The 18,344-nt window shown below is 30.3% G+C and overlaps 1 protein-coding gene across 1 annotated transcript in view; it reads right to left on the reverse strand.

Moving 5' to 3' along the window:
* The window catches only part of LOC106461215 (cadherin-23-like), a 93,407-nt gene that overhangs the window by 4,744 nt on the left and 70,319 nt on the right, over positions 1–18,344 (reverse strand). The window contains exons 31-39 of the mRNA XM_022389753.1: positions 15,413–15,670; positions 13,432–13,544; positions 9,304–9,474; positions 8,937–9,025; positions 7,433–7,525; positions 5,418–5,547; positions 2,320–2,444; positions 2,096–2,127; positions 1,608–1,635 (exon numbers count right to left, since the gene is read on the reverse strand). Of these exons, the coding sequence (XP_022245461.1) occupies positions 1,608–1,635; positions 2,096–2,127; positions 2,320–2,444; positions 5,418–5,547; positions 7,433–7,525; positions 8,937–9,025; positions 9,304–9,474; positions 13,432–13,544; positions 15,413–15,670 (1,039 nt within the window). The remainder of the gene's footprint in view (positions 1–1,607; positions 1,636–2,095; positions 2,128–2,319; positions 2,445–5,417; positions 5,548–7,432; positions 7,526–8,936; positions 9,026–9,303; positions 9,475–13,431; positions 13,545–15,412; positions 15,671–18,344) is intronic.

Consider the following 18,344-nt stretch of genomic DNA (forward strand, 5'->3'; position numbering starts at 1 on the left):
TGGTCCGCACACTAATTATCTTGTGCTACAACATGCATAGAACTCAAGGTTCTCTTGAATTGTAAGATTTTGTCAGAGGAAGGATAGTTGATCAAGCAGATGGTGGAATAAGGCAGCGACAAATTTTGCAGAATTTGGGACTGTCGAAAGCGGGATTTTGTTTCCCGAACTGCACGATGATTCTGTTGCGGCAAGGAAACAACTGAGCAGCGTCCGGGTCGTCCTGGTCCATCAGAGAGGACAAAAATGATAACCCAATCTGTGGAGAATCTGTTGAACAGATTTTGGGCTCATCCCACCAACTTTGGGCACTTCTGCAGTCGTTAATCTGGGAGCCATTTCGATGATCCTCTTGACAGCTCTTTTTGTCCTCTCCGATGGACCAGGAGGACCCAGACATTGCAGAGCAGCTAGACGGAAGCCCTTATTAAGACCTGCCAACACAGTCAGACGAAAGAAGTGAGCAAGTGATATGATGACCAAGCCACTGGACTTTTGGAAGACTGTATTGTTCTCAGACGAATCAAGATTTGCTCAATTTTCAGACAGTGGAAGGATATGGGTCTGGAGAATGCCTCACCAAGAGTTTTGGCTCAACAGATTGCAGCCAACTGTGAAGCATGGTGGTTTCAGCGTGATAGTTTGGGGAGTTGTTTGAGTTGGTGGGAGATCGAGCTTAGTGAAGTGCGTTGGCAACATAAATTTTGCGAAATACGTCGAAATATTGGAGGAAGGACTCTTGCCACTTTATTCCTTGGGTTTCGTGAACAAGAACACAACGTTGTTCCAAGAAGATGGAGCACCGTGTCACCTGCTAGAAACACCCAAATGTGGCAGGAAGAAAATGATATCCAGAAGTTGCCCTGGCCGAGCCAATCTCCTGACATGAACCCCATCGTAAACCTCTGGGCCATACTCAGCTGGCAAGTCAAGAAACAACCAAAAAAACCAACTTCAAAGAGCGATCTACTCCAAGTTTTGAAACAAGAGTGGGCGAAAATCCCACAATCTAAAATTGACGAGATGATTCTCATGATGCCCCAAAGGATCAACGAACTCCACAAAGTGAAAGGAAGATCTACTAGATATTAATTAAATTATAAATATATCAATTCATTTTTTCTGTAAAGGTGGTGTCTATTTACTTGTGACCATGCTGTATATAACCACATAGCTTATTGTTTAATTTTTATTTATCTATTTTGAGAAGAATACTGAAACTTTTCATCTGTTCTAGTGTTTCAGGATTTATTTCTGCTTTTTACATTCCGTTTTATTGTATTATTTTAATGTACATCCTTGTTTTTTGTCTCTATTTCTTTTGTAGTATTACAAGCTGTTTGATACTTCTGCCATGTAAAGTTGAATTGTATATGTAAAACTGTGACCGTTTTTAAATAAAAAGTCTGATGATAATTTGATAATATGTAGAATAATCTAAATATATAGATGATGATTATACAAAATAAGAATCACAGCCAGAGAAGCATCCTATCAACAGAGACCAAATAAACATACAGATACTATAGTCTTTATTAACTATTTTACTTTCAGAACATTTACTAAAATAATAAAAAATAATTTTCATAAATAATGAGATTTCTTACCCTTGCACTGGTACTGAAATCTGGTTATCTGAAATAAAAAATGCTAATTATAGGAAAAGTGCAATACTAATATTTTAAAATATGTAATTTAACAATTTAACAGCTTAGTGAACTTGAATATCCAATGTGAATTATGTAGCATTAAAAATTAAATATTAACCAAAGAAGATTAAAAGTTCTACAGTGGGTTTCATGTCTACTTGAAAGAAAAAACATTAAATAAATATTTTCAACATTAAACTGGTAAAATAACTTATTATAACATTACAGAATATTTAGTTTTCAACTGACTTATTCATTTATTATACTATTATTTTATGAATTACTTTTATATTAATATTTTTAACTTCTGTTGTGGGGATGAAAACCATTAACTTCTCTTTAACTCCACAGATGAGAATAACTTAATAAAATCAAGTCTGTGTAACAACAGATTTCATCCTTTGAAACAAGAATAATATTATGCCAACGAAGAGGTGATTACTTACAATATCGAGCTTTCCGCACAATCTTCTTATACCTAAAATTAAAAGTAATGTTTTACAAAAATATACCAATTCCTATTATGCAGTGTTTTCTATTTATTTTTGAAGACCATTTTAAATTACAATAATATTATTCTTCACTACGTTTTTGATGAACATTATTTAATATATTTATTAATAAACTTAATTAATTTTTTTAGAGAAAAGAGAACCAACTTGTTTTCTACCTTGCATACATACAGCATACTAACACAGCAACTAGAAAAGCCACAACACAGATGAGAGAAGCAATGATGAGGACAAAGACTTCACTCCAGGTCATCTTGTATGGAGCCTTGCCTGGTAGACAATGCTACAACAAAAATATTGTTAGTACCATTGTCTAAAACTAACTGTCTGGGTAATTAGAATAAAAACTAATTATGACAGTATTCTTCAATAAAAATTAAAACAAATGAAAGGGTGAAGAACAAGTCATATAAACAATCATAAACCATTAGTTATTTATGAAAGATAAACACATTACATGCCTTTCAACATATACTTTTGAGATGGTTTCATCTTACTTTATCTTTTAACTGCCTCATCCATTACCTTCTGCTTCTCATGTCATTTATTTTAATTTATAAATTAATTTCCGTCATTAATTCTAGTTTTAGTTTCTCCAACAAGAGCTTCCTTGACATCAAACATTTAATTCTTATTTTTGCTATTAACTTGAAAAGCAAACTGAGGCAATTCACTGATCACCATTAAGGTATCAAAATAAAAGAGTCTACAAAGACTAAAATTATAGACAGATTGAAAATGCTAACGTTACTCAGTAAAAAAAATCATTCTTACACAATCTAGTACTTAGGAATCAAGCAGAACTCACTGTAGTACAAGTAAAGAAAAACTTTTCAAAAAAAAACTTTCAAAAGCAATGCAAACAAGATAGTAGGAATGGCACATGCATCATCACTACATAATAGCACAGGCACACAGTATAGTATAATGTTCACAGACAAAAATAGGATAAACAAAACTCAGTTGTGATTGAATAGTTGTGTGTGTATGTATGTGTGTGTATATATGTTGCTATATGTTAATTTTTGCCTGTGTTAATATGTAGAGATGATGCAAATGCCATCTCTACTATCTTGTTTGTATTGTTTTTGAAGGATTGATATTAGCCATTCCTACATTTACTTCCTTTTTTTTTTGAAAAGTTTTTCAATGCAGTGTTTCAATAGACATGGGAAGGTTAAATTTATAACCAAATTATAAATACAATGAGGTCCCAACTGTAATATTTATTGTTTACCTATTATTGGCTAGTAATTCTTGTTACACCCTGTACTTAAGCTTTTTAAAGGAACACCAAATTTCTGTAAGAAAGCTAACTTCAAGGAATAATGATAACATTGATTAAACTAGAATTATGATTTCTTTTTAATTACTACTAGTTAATGATACTTATGAAACTATGTCACCTCAGTGAAATTGGTTAAATCATTGAGTTATCCTGTAATAAAAAAGAAGCAAAATAAAGAATAACGAGAAATTCAAACGTTTTGCTGTGATATTTACAGACATTCCCAGGACTTGTGCCTCAGTCATTACATAGATATTGTTATAAAAGGAAACACTGTATGATGTTGTAAAACTCTGATGACCTATTGAGGATATATGTAAAATAACATTTTGATGAACAATCCGAGCCATCCTACATAGGCAGTGCTACCACTTTCCTGGTTACACAACGTCCCAAACTCAACAGCACAGTGTTTTCTCACAAAACATTTGACATGCTACCTCCAACTTTACAGTTGTTTAAAACAAATCATTCTTCAAACTTCTACTGCTTCCTTTTAAAAGAATAAAAACTTCAGAAATACCCAAATTCATGCAAAAGTTATCTGCACTTTGCAACAGAATAAGGTACCATCCTAAGGTAACACTGTAAAAACAAGTTCATAGAAATTACTGACAATTTCCATGACAGTCAATTTCAAAATTACTAATATTACCAAAGAAATTACATACACAATACATCAAAACTTATTTCATTTTGAAACAGCATAAAATCACAATGAGTATGCTGGACATATTCAGTATTTAATAATGGCTGGAGACTGCTTGAATGGGTAATGAAGAAAAACTTTAATATAAGTTTAACATAATAGCAAATGTACAATGTTTCGACAAGGTTTTGTCATCATCAGGTACAAGTAATTTACACTGACACGGATATATATATACAGTATATTCTTCATTACCCATTCAAGCCGTCTCCAGCCATTATTAGTCTCAAAGTGGGTTCCTCGTCATCAAATATTGAGTATTTAGAGAACATTTCGATGAGGTTAACCATAACATCCCTGCAGTCCAACATTTCAACCAGCCTAACCATTGTGTCAGTAAAATTGGTTTCTCAAGAATCAAAATTCAGTTCAAATCTAAAGTAGGTAGAAAAAGAGAGATGAAAGACACCTTTTAGATTCATAATCTATATACTCATCATTCCTATAGTATTGACTTTGATTCTGGAATCAGTGATCTTCCACTACCTTTATGTGAACATTCACTGGTAGTAAAATATTAAAAAATAATAATTAACTTCTTGATCACAAGTACCTATAATTAAAACAATTGGTGTGGTAGAACATCAATTTTTATGTATTCTAAGGACTACATAAAATATTGTGAAAGACTACTGTATGATCTCATGTGCAGTATGGATATCTTTTTTCACTTTTAACGATAACCTTTGTAATATTCCTTCTATAATTTACAAGTATCATGATTTAAACTTAATTTTACATTGTTTAAAATAGTTTGAATTATTTTATACACTATTTAAGTTTCCAGTGAAAATGACAAAAAATAATGAAAATTATTTTGTACAATGTATAATTATCTTATGTTTGTACTAAAAGTACACATTTTCTTTCAAGCTTAAAGTAAGAGAGAAAAGCACAAGTATTTATCAGTGTTATCCTCATATAGAGTGAAAACTTGTAGAAAAACATACAATGAAATTCTGTGCCACTTATTTAACATGAATACAACAGTTAAGACCATACTGTTTTAAAAACAAGGCTGTGTTGAAAGCAACAAACTGTAAAGAAAACAAGCTAAGTATCACTAGGTATAAGCTTTCCTATCAAGTAAAATATATAACACCATGTTATTTTTTTCAGTCAAGATGCCAATATAACCATGTTTTGTTTTGAAAATGCTGATTATCCTCCCACATTATTTCACCAAGATTTTTTTTGTCAAAGAAAAAGTTATCAATTAAAGTTTTAGAATTGTGAAGACTACAAAATAATCTATTCACCTCTACTGCTATAATACTGTAGTTTTTATACAAGTCTTCAATGCTTGAGGTTTTCCTATCAAGGATTCTGAGTACTTTGTCTGGATCAAGTATAGCATTATCTTCCAGCAGCTGGAAACATGAGCTGGTGCTGTATATATGAAAAATACAGAATGTTTTGGCATAAAGGTCACTTAGTACAAGGAATTTTCAATAAATAATCAATAAAAGCACAATAAATATTTTTTCTGTAGAAAAACTAACATATAGAAATGTGCTGAAATTTCTAGTTATAAGACATATAAATTTCTAGTATTAAAGGAAAATAAACAGTGAACCTTTTTAAAAATATTAATCATACATGAAGAATATTTGATACAATCATCCTCACTTTCAGTGCACAAAATTACTCATGGTATATGTAACAAGTTGAATACAAAAGCAATATAAAATAGAATATTATTTCATATATTTGGCCAGTAATTTATATAAGAATTTGTATTTTTATACTGGCTTTATTTGCAATGTCATATATTGATACAAATAAAATGAGTATTGAAGATTACCACTTCTATGTGCCAAGAAAAACACATTCCTATTTCAGTCCAGTTATGCCATACCAGTGTAAATTATTTGTTCATATGAAAATCCAATCTCCCTGAAAACAACATTTCCTCACTAAAAGCTACTTCTATTTCCTTTTATAGAAGATTTCCCTATTTATGTGCTAATTTAAACTTCCATTGTCATTGAAAATATCCAAGTTCATACAGAAATACGAAACTAAAAGGACAAACAAAATACATAAACTCTGAACAGTTTCACCTGTAAAAATTCAGTTTTTGCATTTCATGTGAATAAACTGAACCCAGGACTTTTAACATGCTGGTTAGTGCTCTACCAGTTGAGCTAAAAAAGTTAACCTACTAATTGTTATTAGTAAAGCACCTTTTTAACAACTCATTTTATTTTTAATTTATTTATTAGCATGTTTCTGTCTAAAAGAAGATAACCAGGGAAAAAAAAAAGAGTTTAGTTAATAAAAAAATATGTTATAATGGATACGCCACCATGGCCATAGCCAATATTCAACCAGGGAAAACATGGGTTTCAAGCTATAATTTCCAATTACCTGTGTGTGTGTGTGTGTCTACATAAGTGAGTGAAGGAAGCCAAAAAACAACTTAAGGTATGACTTCAGTATCCTCAAAGCTGGTTACAGCCCTGAGTGGAAACCTGTTTCACATGTTTCTGAAAGAATTATGACTTTACATCTGAAGAAAATATTACCTTTCAATAAGTTTGTTTATAAGTGTTTGAAAACATTGTGGTATTTAAAGCTGTCATACATTTACTTCTGTACTGTTTTAGTAAACAGGAAACACCTACATTAAACACAATGTCAGTTTATTGTTTACTTATGTCCTTGTTTAAAGTTTTTCGACAACCTAAAGTTTAAGAAACTTCACTTTTAATTTCAGTTACGCATTGTTTGAGCACCATAGTTTCTTAAGTATGTCTCAACACCTCAAATCATTTTAAATTGTCTGTCTTTCTCACATCATGACATGTATTTTACCCAATAGTAAAATAATCAAAGTCAAAGGTTTTTTTCAATCATCTGCATTTACTTAATACACTGTGAGACAAGAATACTTTTATAAAAATCATTATTTCAAACAAAAAAACTGTAAATGAAAATGCAGAAAAGAACAATTGCATGGACAGGCAAACTTTCCAATTTTGGCATTTCTGCAGATGAGAAATGGAGGTTATCAAATTCATAATCAAATAGGCAGGCTATAGTTCTCCTTAACGGTTTCTTCTATGATACAGAGACAAATACTAATATGATCAGAAACAAAGAAGGTAAAAGTAGAACAGACAATTTTATTCCAGACAGCCATGCACTCCACAATCTCTAGAATTTGTCTACACATTTGTTATTGTTTTTTTTATCTTGATAAGATTTACAGTTTAAAAGATTTATAATTACTATGAGTAAAAATATGTAACTTTTTTAGAAAATGCCTAACCTCTCAAAGTCCAGACTTCCATCTCCTCTGCTGTAAAACTGTGTGTCATATATATTGAGACTAACAGGTTGTGCCAGAGCTACTTGTAGATCTCTACAAATAAAAAGTCCTCAACTTCAAAACCTTTAATGAATAGGATTCTTGTGATTATGTATCAAATGCTATAGTGAAATTAACTTATGCTTTTAAAGAACATTAATTCAATTCTTAACTACATACATTACTAGAGAACTAATTCCATGACTCACTGTGCTTTGAAGCAGCTATTTGCAGTCTTAATTTCACTGATACAAAATGTATCACTATAACAAGATGTTTCAGTCAGTTTGAAAATGTTTCATGAAATAATGTAGAAATAAAAGAAAGTAATATAATTTTATATCATATTAAAGAAAAACTTTTTACAGCACTTATATATAGAGTTTATGATATATGACAAAAAACAAATTCAGACAGTGTGCACCACTTAAAAGCCTTGGCTTCAATATTTTTACAAAATTACTTGAAATTTTGCATTCATTACTATAGGTTTTAAGAAATAATAAAACTTGTATGTCCACAAATGACTATAATTTGGAATACTTTTATAATCTGATCTATATGCTCAATTATTATTCTGTTATGTTGCTCTAATAACATTTAAGGACAAAAAACAAAGGAACCACTCAACTTAGAACTTCATGATATGATTATTTATTTTTTATGATGATGTGTGTATGTTTTGGTTTCTGTACTTATTTATCCATCTGGCAAGTTGCTTACGATAAATGATCAAAGAAACATGACATGAAACTTCAAAATAAAGAATGAAACTTATTAAACATGACACTATATTTATACTCCAAAGTAAGAAAATAAAACTGTTTTAATTCTTAGTATTGAAGAGGCAGTTAGAAAAAAACTAAATTTTGCAATGACCATTTGAATGGAAAGAGCATATTAGACCCATATCTCATTACAAAAGTTCGATATGTCAAAATTTCTGATGAACTAGTTCAAGATATAATCAAGTTTAACATGATAATGGTACATAAAACTAACACTTGAAAAATATTACCGTACACAATTTTATTTATTTTCTGGCACTGAGAAGAATTAATTATCACATTAATTATAAAAAAAAGCATAATAATTTATGGAACTTTTTTTTCATTGTTGTCACAATTTGTTGAATTTTGCACAAAGTTAAATGAGGGCTGTCTGTACTAGCTGTCACTATCATTGAAGAGACAGATTAGAAGTAAGACAGCTAATCAACCCCAACCAACATTAATTCTTGGTCTGCTCTTGTCAGACTGAATAGTGAGATTTGACTGTCAGTCTTCTAATGCACCTGTGGTACCAAAGCACAAAACATGTTTTTTTTAATGGTAACAAGGCATGAACCAAGGAACATGAAATCTATAGTTTGGCATGCTAACCATTGGGCCATCATCAGCCCATTACTGTAATAGTCATTAAAAAATTTATCAGTAATACCAATGTTTATTTATCTAGTACTTACTTCTGCAGGTTGGGTATTATATTTTGGACTTCATTTGGTCGTTTGTAGAAGACAAACTTGAGTAGATCTCTGTCATGTAAAACATAAATCTGCAGTAGAAAACAATAACATTATTCATTCTTTAACAAAACAGCACTAACATGTAAATAATACAAAACTTTTTAAATATACGTGGATAAGATTTATAATAAAAGTATTTTTATGTCAAGCAAAAATGGAAGATAGGACAACGTGTAGTCATGAGTCTAATAACTGTTGCTGAAACTGTTAATAATTTGAGATAGATATATAAAACTGTATTCAGATCTATATCAGTTATGGAAATATTAAAAGTTTAATTACAAGATAAGAAATACAATGTATTTACCCTAATTTCAGCATAGGCAACATTTTTGCTACCAGGTGAGCTACGAGCTTCTACCACTAACACAAAGTATCCACTAACATACTGGCCAAAAGCTTGCCTACTGCTCAGGACACCAGATCTTGGGTCAATATCAAAAATTCCACTTGTTCTTACTTTCTCTTGTGTGGAAGGCTAAATTTACAATATAAATATTAAGAGTAGAAATGAAAATCACTTGATGAAAAAACAAAAAGAAACTAAAAAGGATTAAATGCAGTGCAAGATCTAATACTTGCAAAAAACATAATGTAAGAAATAAACACAGAAAGAAAACAAAGGTATGCTAGAAGCAAAACATTTGATAAGTATATAATTTTTATTTTATAGAATTTATATATATACAAGTTAACTTTAGCTTTTTTTTTCTTCTTTAATTAACTTTTCCACAACTAGATACATGTGATCAGTTAATATACAGTATTAAGTTACTGAGTGACATGAATTACACATAATCTCAAATTTCTTAACAGGTAGTACAAAATATGACTGATACACAAATAAGTGGCACAAAAAGATTTGCTTGTATATAGATATGTAATGTAAATAGCAATTTTATACCTACAAATTTGGCTGACTGCTTCGTTTAAAATTCACATTATCACAGCTTCATTTTTGAGTTACAAATCAGAATGTTTAGTTTAATTTATAACTAAAAAATCAAAAATTTTATCACAATTATTAACCATGTTATTAACTTCTCTTTACTATTTCCAATATTTGTAATCATTCCATTTTGTATCCTACCTCAGTTATTTTTAAATAATCATTTTCACTTACATCAGTGGTTCATAACTAGATAATAAGAAAATTGATTTAAATATAAAATCTGAATTGTTTCAAATACTTTTCATAGTTATGATAACTCTTGTTGGATATTATATACTAAGCAGATCAGTTAGTTGTTTCAATAATACAGTTGAATAAACATTTAATTTAGTATACACACAATTGGACTATAACTAGACAAATAATAAAGTTTTAGGAATATCCAAGTTATTATGCACCAGGGACTGACCTCGTAACCATTTTGTGCTTGTTATAGTTTCATACTATAAAACTTTTAATACAGTTTTCATATTTTCACGAAATTTTGCAGTTTATCAGTAAACATTACAAGGCTTTCGTGCACAAAATATCAGATTTTTTTATTAAGTTCTAAGATTTTTTAGGTAATGATTTGCTCATTCATTTTTTTTTAGAATGTTGACTGTCCAACATGTAGTTTTAAGGTTAAAATTTCACATGTGAAATCTTTATAACCTTCTAATAACCTCCAGATAATTATCAAACATTTTGTTTATAAAAACTTTATATTTTATCTGTTATTTTCACTATTGTATCTCTGTATGGGTTTGATTGCTTTGATTGACCTCATAACCATAAAAAATTAGGAAATAGATATAAATTATGCTTTTCTTCATTCTGGAATGACTACGAATTATAAATAAAAAACCACAAATGTTTATTCTAAACATATATATACTTATCATTTTTATTTTATTGACCTTTCAGCCATGTCTGACTAACATTATACAAGTTGCAATGACACGGCACATTTGCACTCATGTTACCATATCCAATAGTATAAAACTGACCTTTACAAAGTGACCAGCCTTAGCTTTGTTCTAGTGGACCAGTATTTTGTAAAAGACAATCACAATTTGGTCATAATACATTACATATAAATATTATTATTATTATTACTATTCACAAATAAATTCTTAAATTTCAGTTATTTTTCTCTTAAAATATAGTACAGTAAATAAAGAAGTAAAATAAACAATGATCTCTTTTATTTACGAACTTTGTACTCATTTGCTGCTTGCTGTAATATGCTAGGCCTTGTTAAATTTTGCATGTGTAGGATGTAAAACAAAATAGTTTTGTTAGGTTTCATATATGCATTTTGAAATGACAAAAAAAAATCATAAATTACTATACCAATACCACAGAAATCCACTATAATTTATCAGGTTTAGTAATTAAACTGTATTTGGGTCTAAAAAATATATTTCAAACAATATTGTCACTTACCCTTTCCTTCTCAAATTCGAGACAAAAAGAAAAAAATTTGGGAATTTTCCACTTTCAAGAGCCTTAGAAAACCCATGGGGGAAATTCTGAGCTTTTGATTGGTCATAAAGCTATGAAAGAGCGAAGCAGCTGTATGTAAGGAAGTATTTCCAAAAATGGAAGAAGTGGGTGGGGCCACTGTGTTTAATTTACTAAATATAGTGATATATCAGCAAACATATTTTATATTCTAGCTCGTCAATATCTGTAATTTGACTTTTTAATTCATAAAAAACTATAGACTTTGTATTTGGACATCACAAACATAAAATTTTAACCAAATCTGCATTGAACATATCACATGACATACAAAAATTGATATTTAGGATTTTTTTTATATTTACTTTTAAATTAAAAATTAACTAATGTATAATATTAAAATTGGAATTATAATCCACAATTTCATACCAAATGCATCGAAAGACATAAAATAGTAGTTCAAAAAATTTTGAATGTAATTCTACAAATGTGATGACATGCCCTTTGACCCCTAACCATAGGAAGACCTGTAGCGAGAGGTTTAAAGCTGAAGTTGGTGAATTTTAATATGATTACATTCCTCAATTCAAAATCCAAAACTATACAGGCTATAGGACTGTATGTAATAGTTACAGAATTTATTTTTGTGATCAAGATGGTTTAGCCTACGAAAAAAAGCTTTTTTGTATTGAGCTACTTCTGTTCTTTTGTTGATGCTCATATGATGCAGATAATTCTTGTTACCAATATCCTAATTCCAAAACTGGCCATAAATTCCCCTCAATGATTCATTTAGGGTTTACTTAAATTTTCTTTTGTAGTCTGGTAATGCATATATTTCTACTTTTCTTTAAAACTGTACAAAGATGGCACAGATGTTCCGACATGCATTATTTTTGAGCTTTCAGCTTAAGCTTCTACCCATATTGTTCAGTATTTAATATTAAGTCTACAGTACACTTTAGACCATGGAATAATTGTTTCCTATTAAAAGTTGTGGTCAATCATTAAGCAGTTTAAGTTCTTCTGACACATGCATATTATTAGAGCGAACGAAGTAATTTTGAAACATACATTGATTTACAAAATTCATTACTTCTAATCCAGCTACATCCAAAAATGCTTATTCTTAAGTTACATATTCAGAGATAAGTTAGTATAAGTTACTAAGATAAGCCAGTGGTCATTACTAGTCCTTAAAACACTCTAAACTTCATAACCACATTTGAAAAGCATATTTTAAAGACATAACAATAAAGCATGCATCAAGAATTGAAGTACAAAAATTGAAGCATTTGGTCTGTCCATCTAGAAGGCATGCAGAAGAGTAAATCAAAATTTATTACTAGCTTTAAGTAGCAACAACTGGATCTAAATCTAATCATCAGTGACTACAAATATCATCAGCCTTTCATCAACTATTGTTTTTTTTTTTTTTATCAGGGAGCTACATAGTTACTGAACTTCTAATCCTGACAATACTGTGATTAAAGAGCACTTTTTTTTCCTTGCTCTATAACAATAAGCCTACTTGAACAATTATATCTCTGAATCATTTGATAAACAACAGGCAATCGTTTCCACATCTTCAAGGAATCTTACATCTACAAATCAAAACTTGGTTTAATTATATTTCACTGTGTTGTATTTGATGTTAGGTGGTATAACAGATAAAAGTGAGGTCACTTACACTAATTTAGATAACCTGTTAAGTGCTGATCAATTTGTGAACTGACCATCTGTAGCATTGGTTCTTTTGCATGGTGAACATATTTCCTCAACATATACATTGACACTAAAGCATATGATAAATACATAAATAAATCTTTCAACAGATCAATTTGAATTTGTAGATACAGGTTTCAACATTTTAGTTTATTTCCTACATGTGAATATTTAGATTATATACATAATGAAAAGGCAATGTCTATTTCAGATATTCATTCAGATGCTGAACATACATTTTTACACTCTTTAGAATATGACTGGTCAATAAAGTATGTTATTTTTAGTTATACAAAGATGATATTAACTTACTCTGTAGAATGTAATATTGGTTATACTGTAGGTTATCAATCCTGAAGTGATATCTGGGTCAGTAGCCGACAGGGTCAGCAGCTGAGTATCTACTGCAGTGTTGACTCGAATACCTTTTGAAAAAATAATGAAAGTGTATAAAACAAATGAGTATTTTGTTCACATCAAACTATAAACCAACTAAAAGATAAAACACTTAAGAGATTAAACCTTCATTGTAACATCAGTGTTTTTACCCTTAAGGAACATTTTTTGGTAATTTTGTTTACATTATATACTTTCAAATCCACTATAATAGTCTGTTTGTAATTTCATGGTATAACACTTTGTTCTGTGAAATCATTTTCATTCATCTTTTTGTTGTGTTCGGCAGTAAATAATTGAGAAGCTCTAAGTTTTATCTCATATAAGTTGTGGATACTGGATACTTGTAAAGTGTAGATCTTGTTTTCATATATCAAGAGGAATAAAATAGGTAGCTGTGAGCAGTAGGCTTAAAAATGTTGTTTAAATGATTTTTTTGGTTTGTCTTGGATGATAGGGAAGGAGAATTCTTGTACAAGTGAAAACATAGTTGATATTGTTTTCTTTCTACATTTATCATGGCTAAACAGTAATATTAGATGCAAAAGTAAAAGTATTAAATGTCGAGAAGCTCTAGGATTTATCTCAAAATTTTTGTGAAATCAAATTATTCTGCTGAAGACATGTGGTAGACTCATTGACTTTTTTTTTACATGATCTGCATCACATATAATCTAGAACATTTGTGGATCCCCTGGAATGCATTATATACATAACCAAAGCAAATATATCAGTGTGAGAACATAGGGAAAGAAGGTTAGTACATGGTGTAGATTCTAAAGCACAATACACACCTATGTACATGTCATGGCATAGGCTCCATGGCACAATGCAGCAAAAGGGTTAACATTACTGTTAATGTTAAACTATTTATAATACTCTTAGAATATTTTAGTTAGATGCTATTCATGGTCAAAAATGTGGGAAGTACTGCATCAATTAATACTACCCTATATAACTTTTGTGTTACTACTGTCAAACACAGAACTTTTCATGCTTGGCTGATATTTTACTTGAGGCAAATTTTATCCCCCCCCCAAAAAATATATATATATATAATTGACGAATTTTGGTCAAAACTGATTAAAGCTCTAAGTACTATCCCAAGGAAAAAAATATTTTTTTGATGAAAATTAAATTTGTGTACATCAAGTTCCTTGACTATAGAATAAAATTATTCTGCAAAATGGCTTATACTTACACCAAATTTGGTAGAAATGTTTTGGAATTGAAAGATCAGATCAAATACTGATTTGTATTTTCCAAAAGTTTGTTTGTTTGTAATTAAGCACAAAGCTGCACAATGGGCTGTCTGTGCTCTGCCCACCACGGGTATCGAAACCCAGATTCTTGCATTGTAAGTCTGCAGACATACTGCTGTGTCACTGGGTTTTTTTTTCCAAAAGTAATCTTTTTTTTAAGAAGACATAGTGGAAGTGGACAAAAGTTGAAAGAAAAGATTTAGTGTCATTTAAATTTACATCATTATGTTTAAATAAATGCATATAAAGCTCTGTGCCATTTCTTAGTATACATTTGTGTTAAAAAAAAATTAAACAAGAAAAATCATGCCCGAAGTTGAGAGACATGGTGACAGCAGTTCTCCATGTATTATTCTGATTCAAAGCTTACAGAAACATGAAGACTAATGATCCATTTTTTTCCATTTATGAGTGGAAATCTAAATTAGTTCATAAGGTGCATGTCCATTTCAGGACTTTGTCTTTCATTGTTATACAATACTATTCTTCTATTTATAAATAATTTTAACAAGTGCATTCTTAAATTATTCCATGTATCTGCTTTTATATTTTTTTACACTTGGTATGTCACGAATTTTTATGGGTTATATCCTCTCAAGTAAGACTTTTCAAGAAGAAATTGTTTAAAAACTCACCAAGAACATTATTAGTTTTCTCAAATATTGGAGGATTATCATCAATGTCAATTATATTTATATATACTTGAATCTCTGTAAGATCACTTGGGTCATAAGGCTTAGAAACATGCTGAATAGAGGATGGTGAAAACTTCCCAACTTTAACAGTCAAACTGTAGTGATCATTTTCTTCTCTATCTATTTGTTTCTTGGTGAATATTTCTCCTGTGTTGTTAGCTATTGTCCTGATTCCAAATGCTTCATTTTCATGCCCATCTGTAAAAAAGAGATATTGAATAAGATATGCAGACATTTTACATCACTATGAAATGAAGAAAGTTAAAAATGATGTGCCCTAAAAGGGTAAGAATGTATAGTACAGCATGATGCAGGTTATATATACTGCCAAGATGAAACATATTCAATATATATTTGATAAATGTGAGAAAAAAAGACAAAGTTACAGAAAATTCAAATTTTCACTGTCTTTTGACTAGAAACTATAAAAACAATATAAACAGTTATGTTAAAAATGTGCACTTATTTCACATTAAATTCAAGTTGTATAGAAGTTAGGCACACTATAAGAAAATGATTTTGGACCCTCATCACGTTGTTATAATTCTTGTTGCCATGCCCAGTCATGCTTTGTCTGACAACCATGTCTTGATAATAGTTTTGTAGCATAGTTTCCATTGGAAAAAAAGCTGTCATAACACTGTCATATTCAGAGCATACTGCCCTTCCCTGCATGCTTTCCATAATCCATCTATTGCTCAAGAATAATGGTTTTCCAGTGCCTATTTTGGTGCCTTACTGTACTGTTACAGTTCATGTCATCACCTCCTGTCATGGTCTATCTCTCACCATGTATTTTTAAAATAGTCCCACAGTGTAGTTTCCATTGCAAAAGTCTTGATCATAAAGTTGTCTGGTCCAAAGCACACCACTCTTCCTGGGCTGCTTTCCATAATTCATCTAATGTATGAAGACAATGATTTCCAGCACCCATTTCAACAGTTTAGATGCACAGAAATACAATAGGCAAAAATGACAGGTATCAAATTCCCAATGAATGATAGCTGAAATATCCTCAGACCTGATGCTCGTAATGACACTCAAAGTAGTGGTAATAATATCAGAAGGTGTAAAACACAAACTTTTGAATTCATTTTAAACCGTGAAGAAGTCAAAATGAGAAGAAAAAATCAATAAACAAAGGTAAGTTATCATGACAAACTACTACAGAAAGAACTATCTGTAGCTAAATAATAATTCAAGGAAATCACTACTTTGCAACAAAAATAAAATGAATGTGAAAAGAGCACAAGTGGAAAACGTCTGCACTCGATCACTGCCTAATGAGAAGTAATAGACACATGCATCAGGAGGGTGTGTTGCACTCCTATTGGTGGAAGGTTGTCACATGATTTACATGCAAGAAGCAATTGAACCACATTGATCGTGAGGTACATGGGAGCTCAAGGCTTGTGACATGGGAAAACATTTTTGTGCATAGAGGTAGCAGTGAACAAGAATAGCTATACATGTGAGCAGAGGTAATGTACCATATAGGAATTAATATTTTAAGACATAAAAATCTGTGTCTAGCAGAGTTAATGGAGAAATCTGAAAGAATTTTGGGGCCCTAGATGGTGCTCATCAGCTTTATAATTAACCAAACTTTTTATTTACCTGGTAAAAATATTATTGTGCCATATTCTTGGCATAGTGGGGATGATCATATTTTTAGATAGCAATAAAGCTAAAATTTCCCAACCAATATTGAAAACATTTAATTAAACTCATACTGGTTTCAAGGAAAACTAAGAATGTTATTCATACCATCAAATTCATAAAATAATATAAATACAACATTTTAAACAGAAGAAACATGATATGCTAAAATAAACAGACAATTGTATTAACATATAAACACAAAGGCAAATAAAGTGAATAAAAGCACCTAGTTTAAAGCCAACCTATTCTTCAGACTTATCACAAATCCAATCCCACAGAAAAAATAAGAGAATCAGAAGCTCCCATGAAGGCTGATTATCAGTAAACATTACAATGTTTTCATGTGCAAAATATCATATCTTTTTATTAAGTCTTAAGGTTTATAAAGCAATGTTTTCTCATGTCTATTTTTTACTTTTACATGTTGCCTATCTATCGTGCAAAGTAATGTTCATTTTAAGATTAAAAATACTTTTAAGTATCATAAAATTTTCAAATTTCAAATGCAAAATCTTTATAATGTCGAGATACTTATCAAATGTTTCTTAAGAAAAATTTTATATTTTATCTGTTATTTTCAGTAATTAATCTCTGTATGGGTTTGGCAGATTTGACTGATCTTGCAGCCACTATAAAAAATTAGGAAATAAATATAAATTATGCCTCTTCCATTCAAAAATGAACACAAATTATAACATGAAACCATAAATGTTTAGACTAAATAGCTTAAATCTCATAACATTATATATTTATTCTTTTTACTATATTGACCTTTCAGCCATGTCTGGCTAACAGTATAGAAGTTACAATGGTGTGGCTCACGTGCACTCATGTTACCTTATCAAATAATATAAAACTGACCTTTGGTAACTTGTCTTGGCTGTGGTTTAGTAGACTACATTATTTTAGTATATATATTATTGCTATTTTTGAAATAAGTTCTTAAACTTATTTTTCCTAAAACAAAGAACAGTAAATAAAGAAGTAAAGCAAACAATTGTCTCTTCTAGTTACGACCTTTGTACTCGATTGCTGTTTGATGTAGGGTGCTAAGCCTTTAAAGATTTTGCACGTGGAGGATATGAAACAAAATATTTTTTATAGATTATATATATGCATTTGAATAACTAAAAAAATCATAAATTACAACATCAATACCATAGAATTCCACTATAATTCATCAAGCTTAGTAACTAAGATGTATTTTAGT

Source organism: Limulus polyphemus, unplaced genomic scaffold (genome assembly GCF_000517525.1).
Source record: "Limulus polyphemus unplaced genomic scaffold, Limulus_polyphemus-2.1.2 Scaffold1, whole genome shotgun sequence".
NCBI lineage: Eukaryota > Metazoa > Arthropoda > Merostomata > Xiphosura > Limulidae > Limulus > Limulus polyphemus.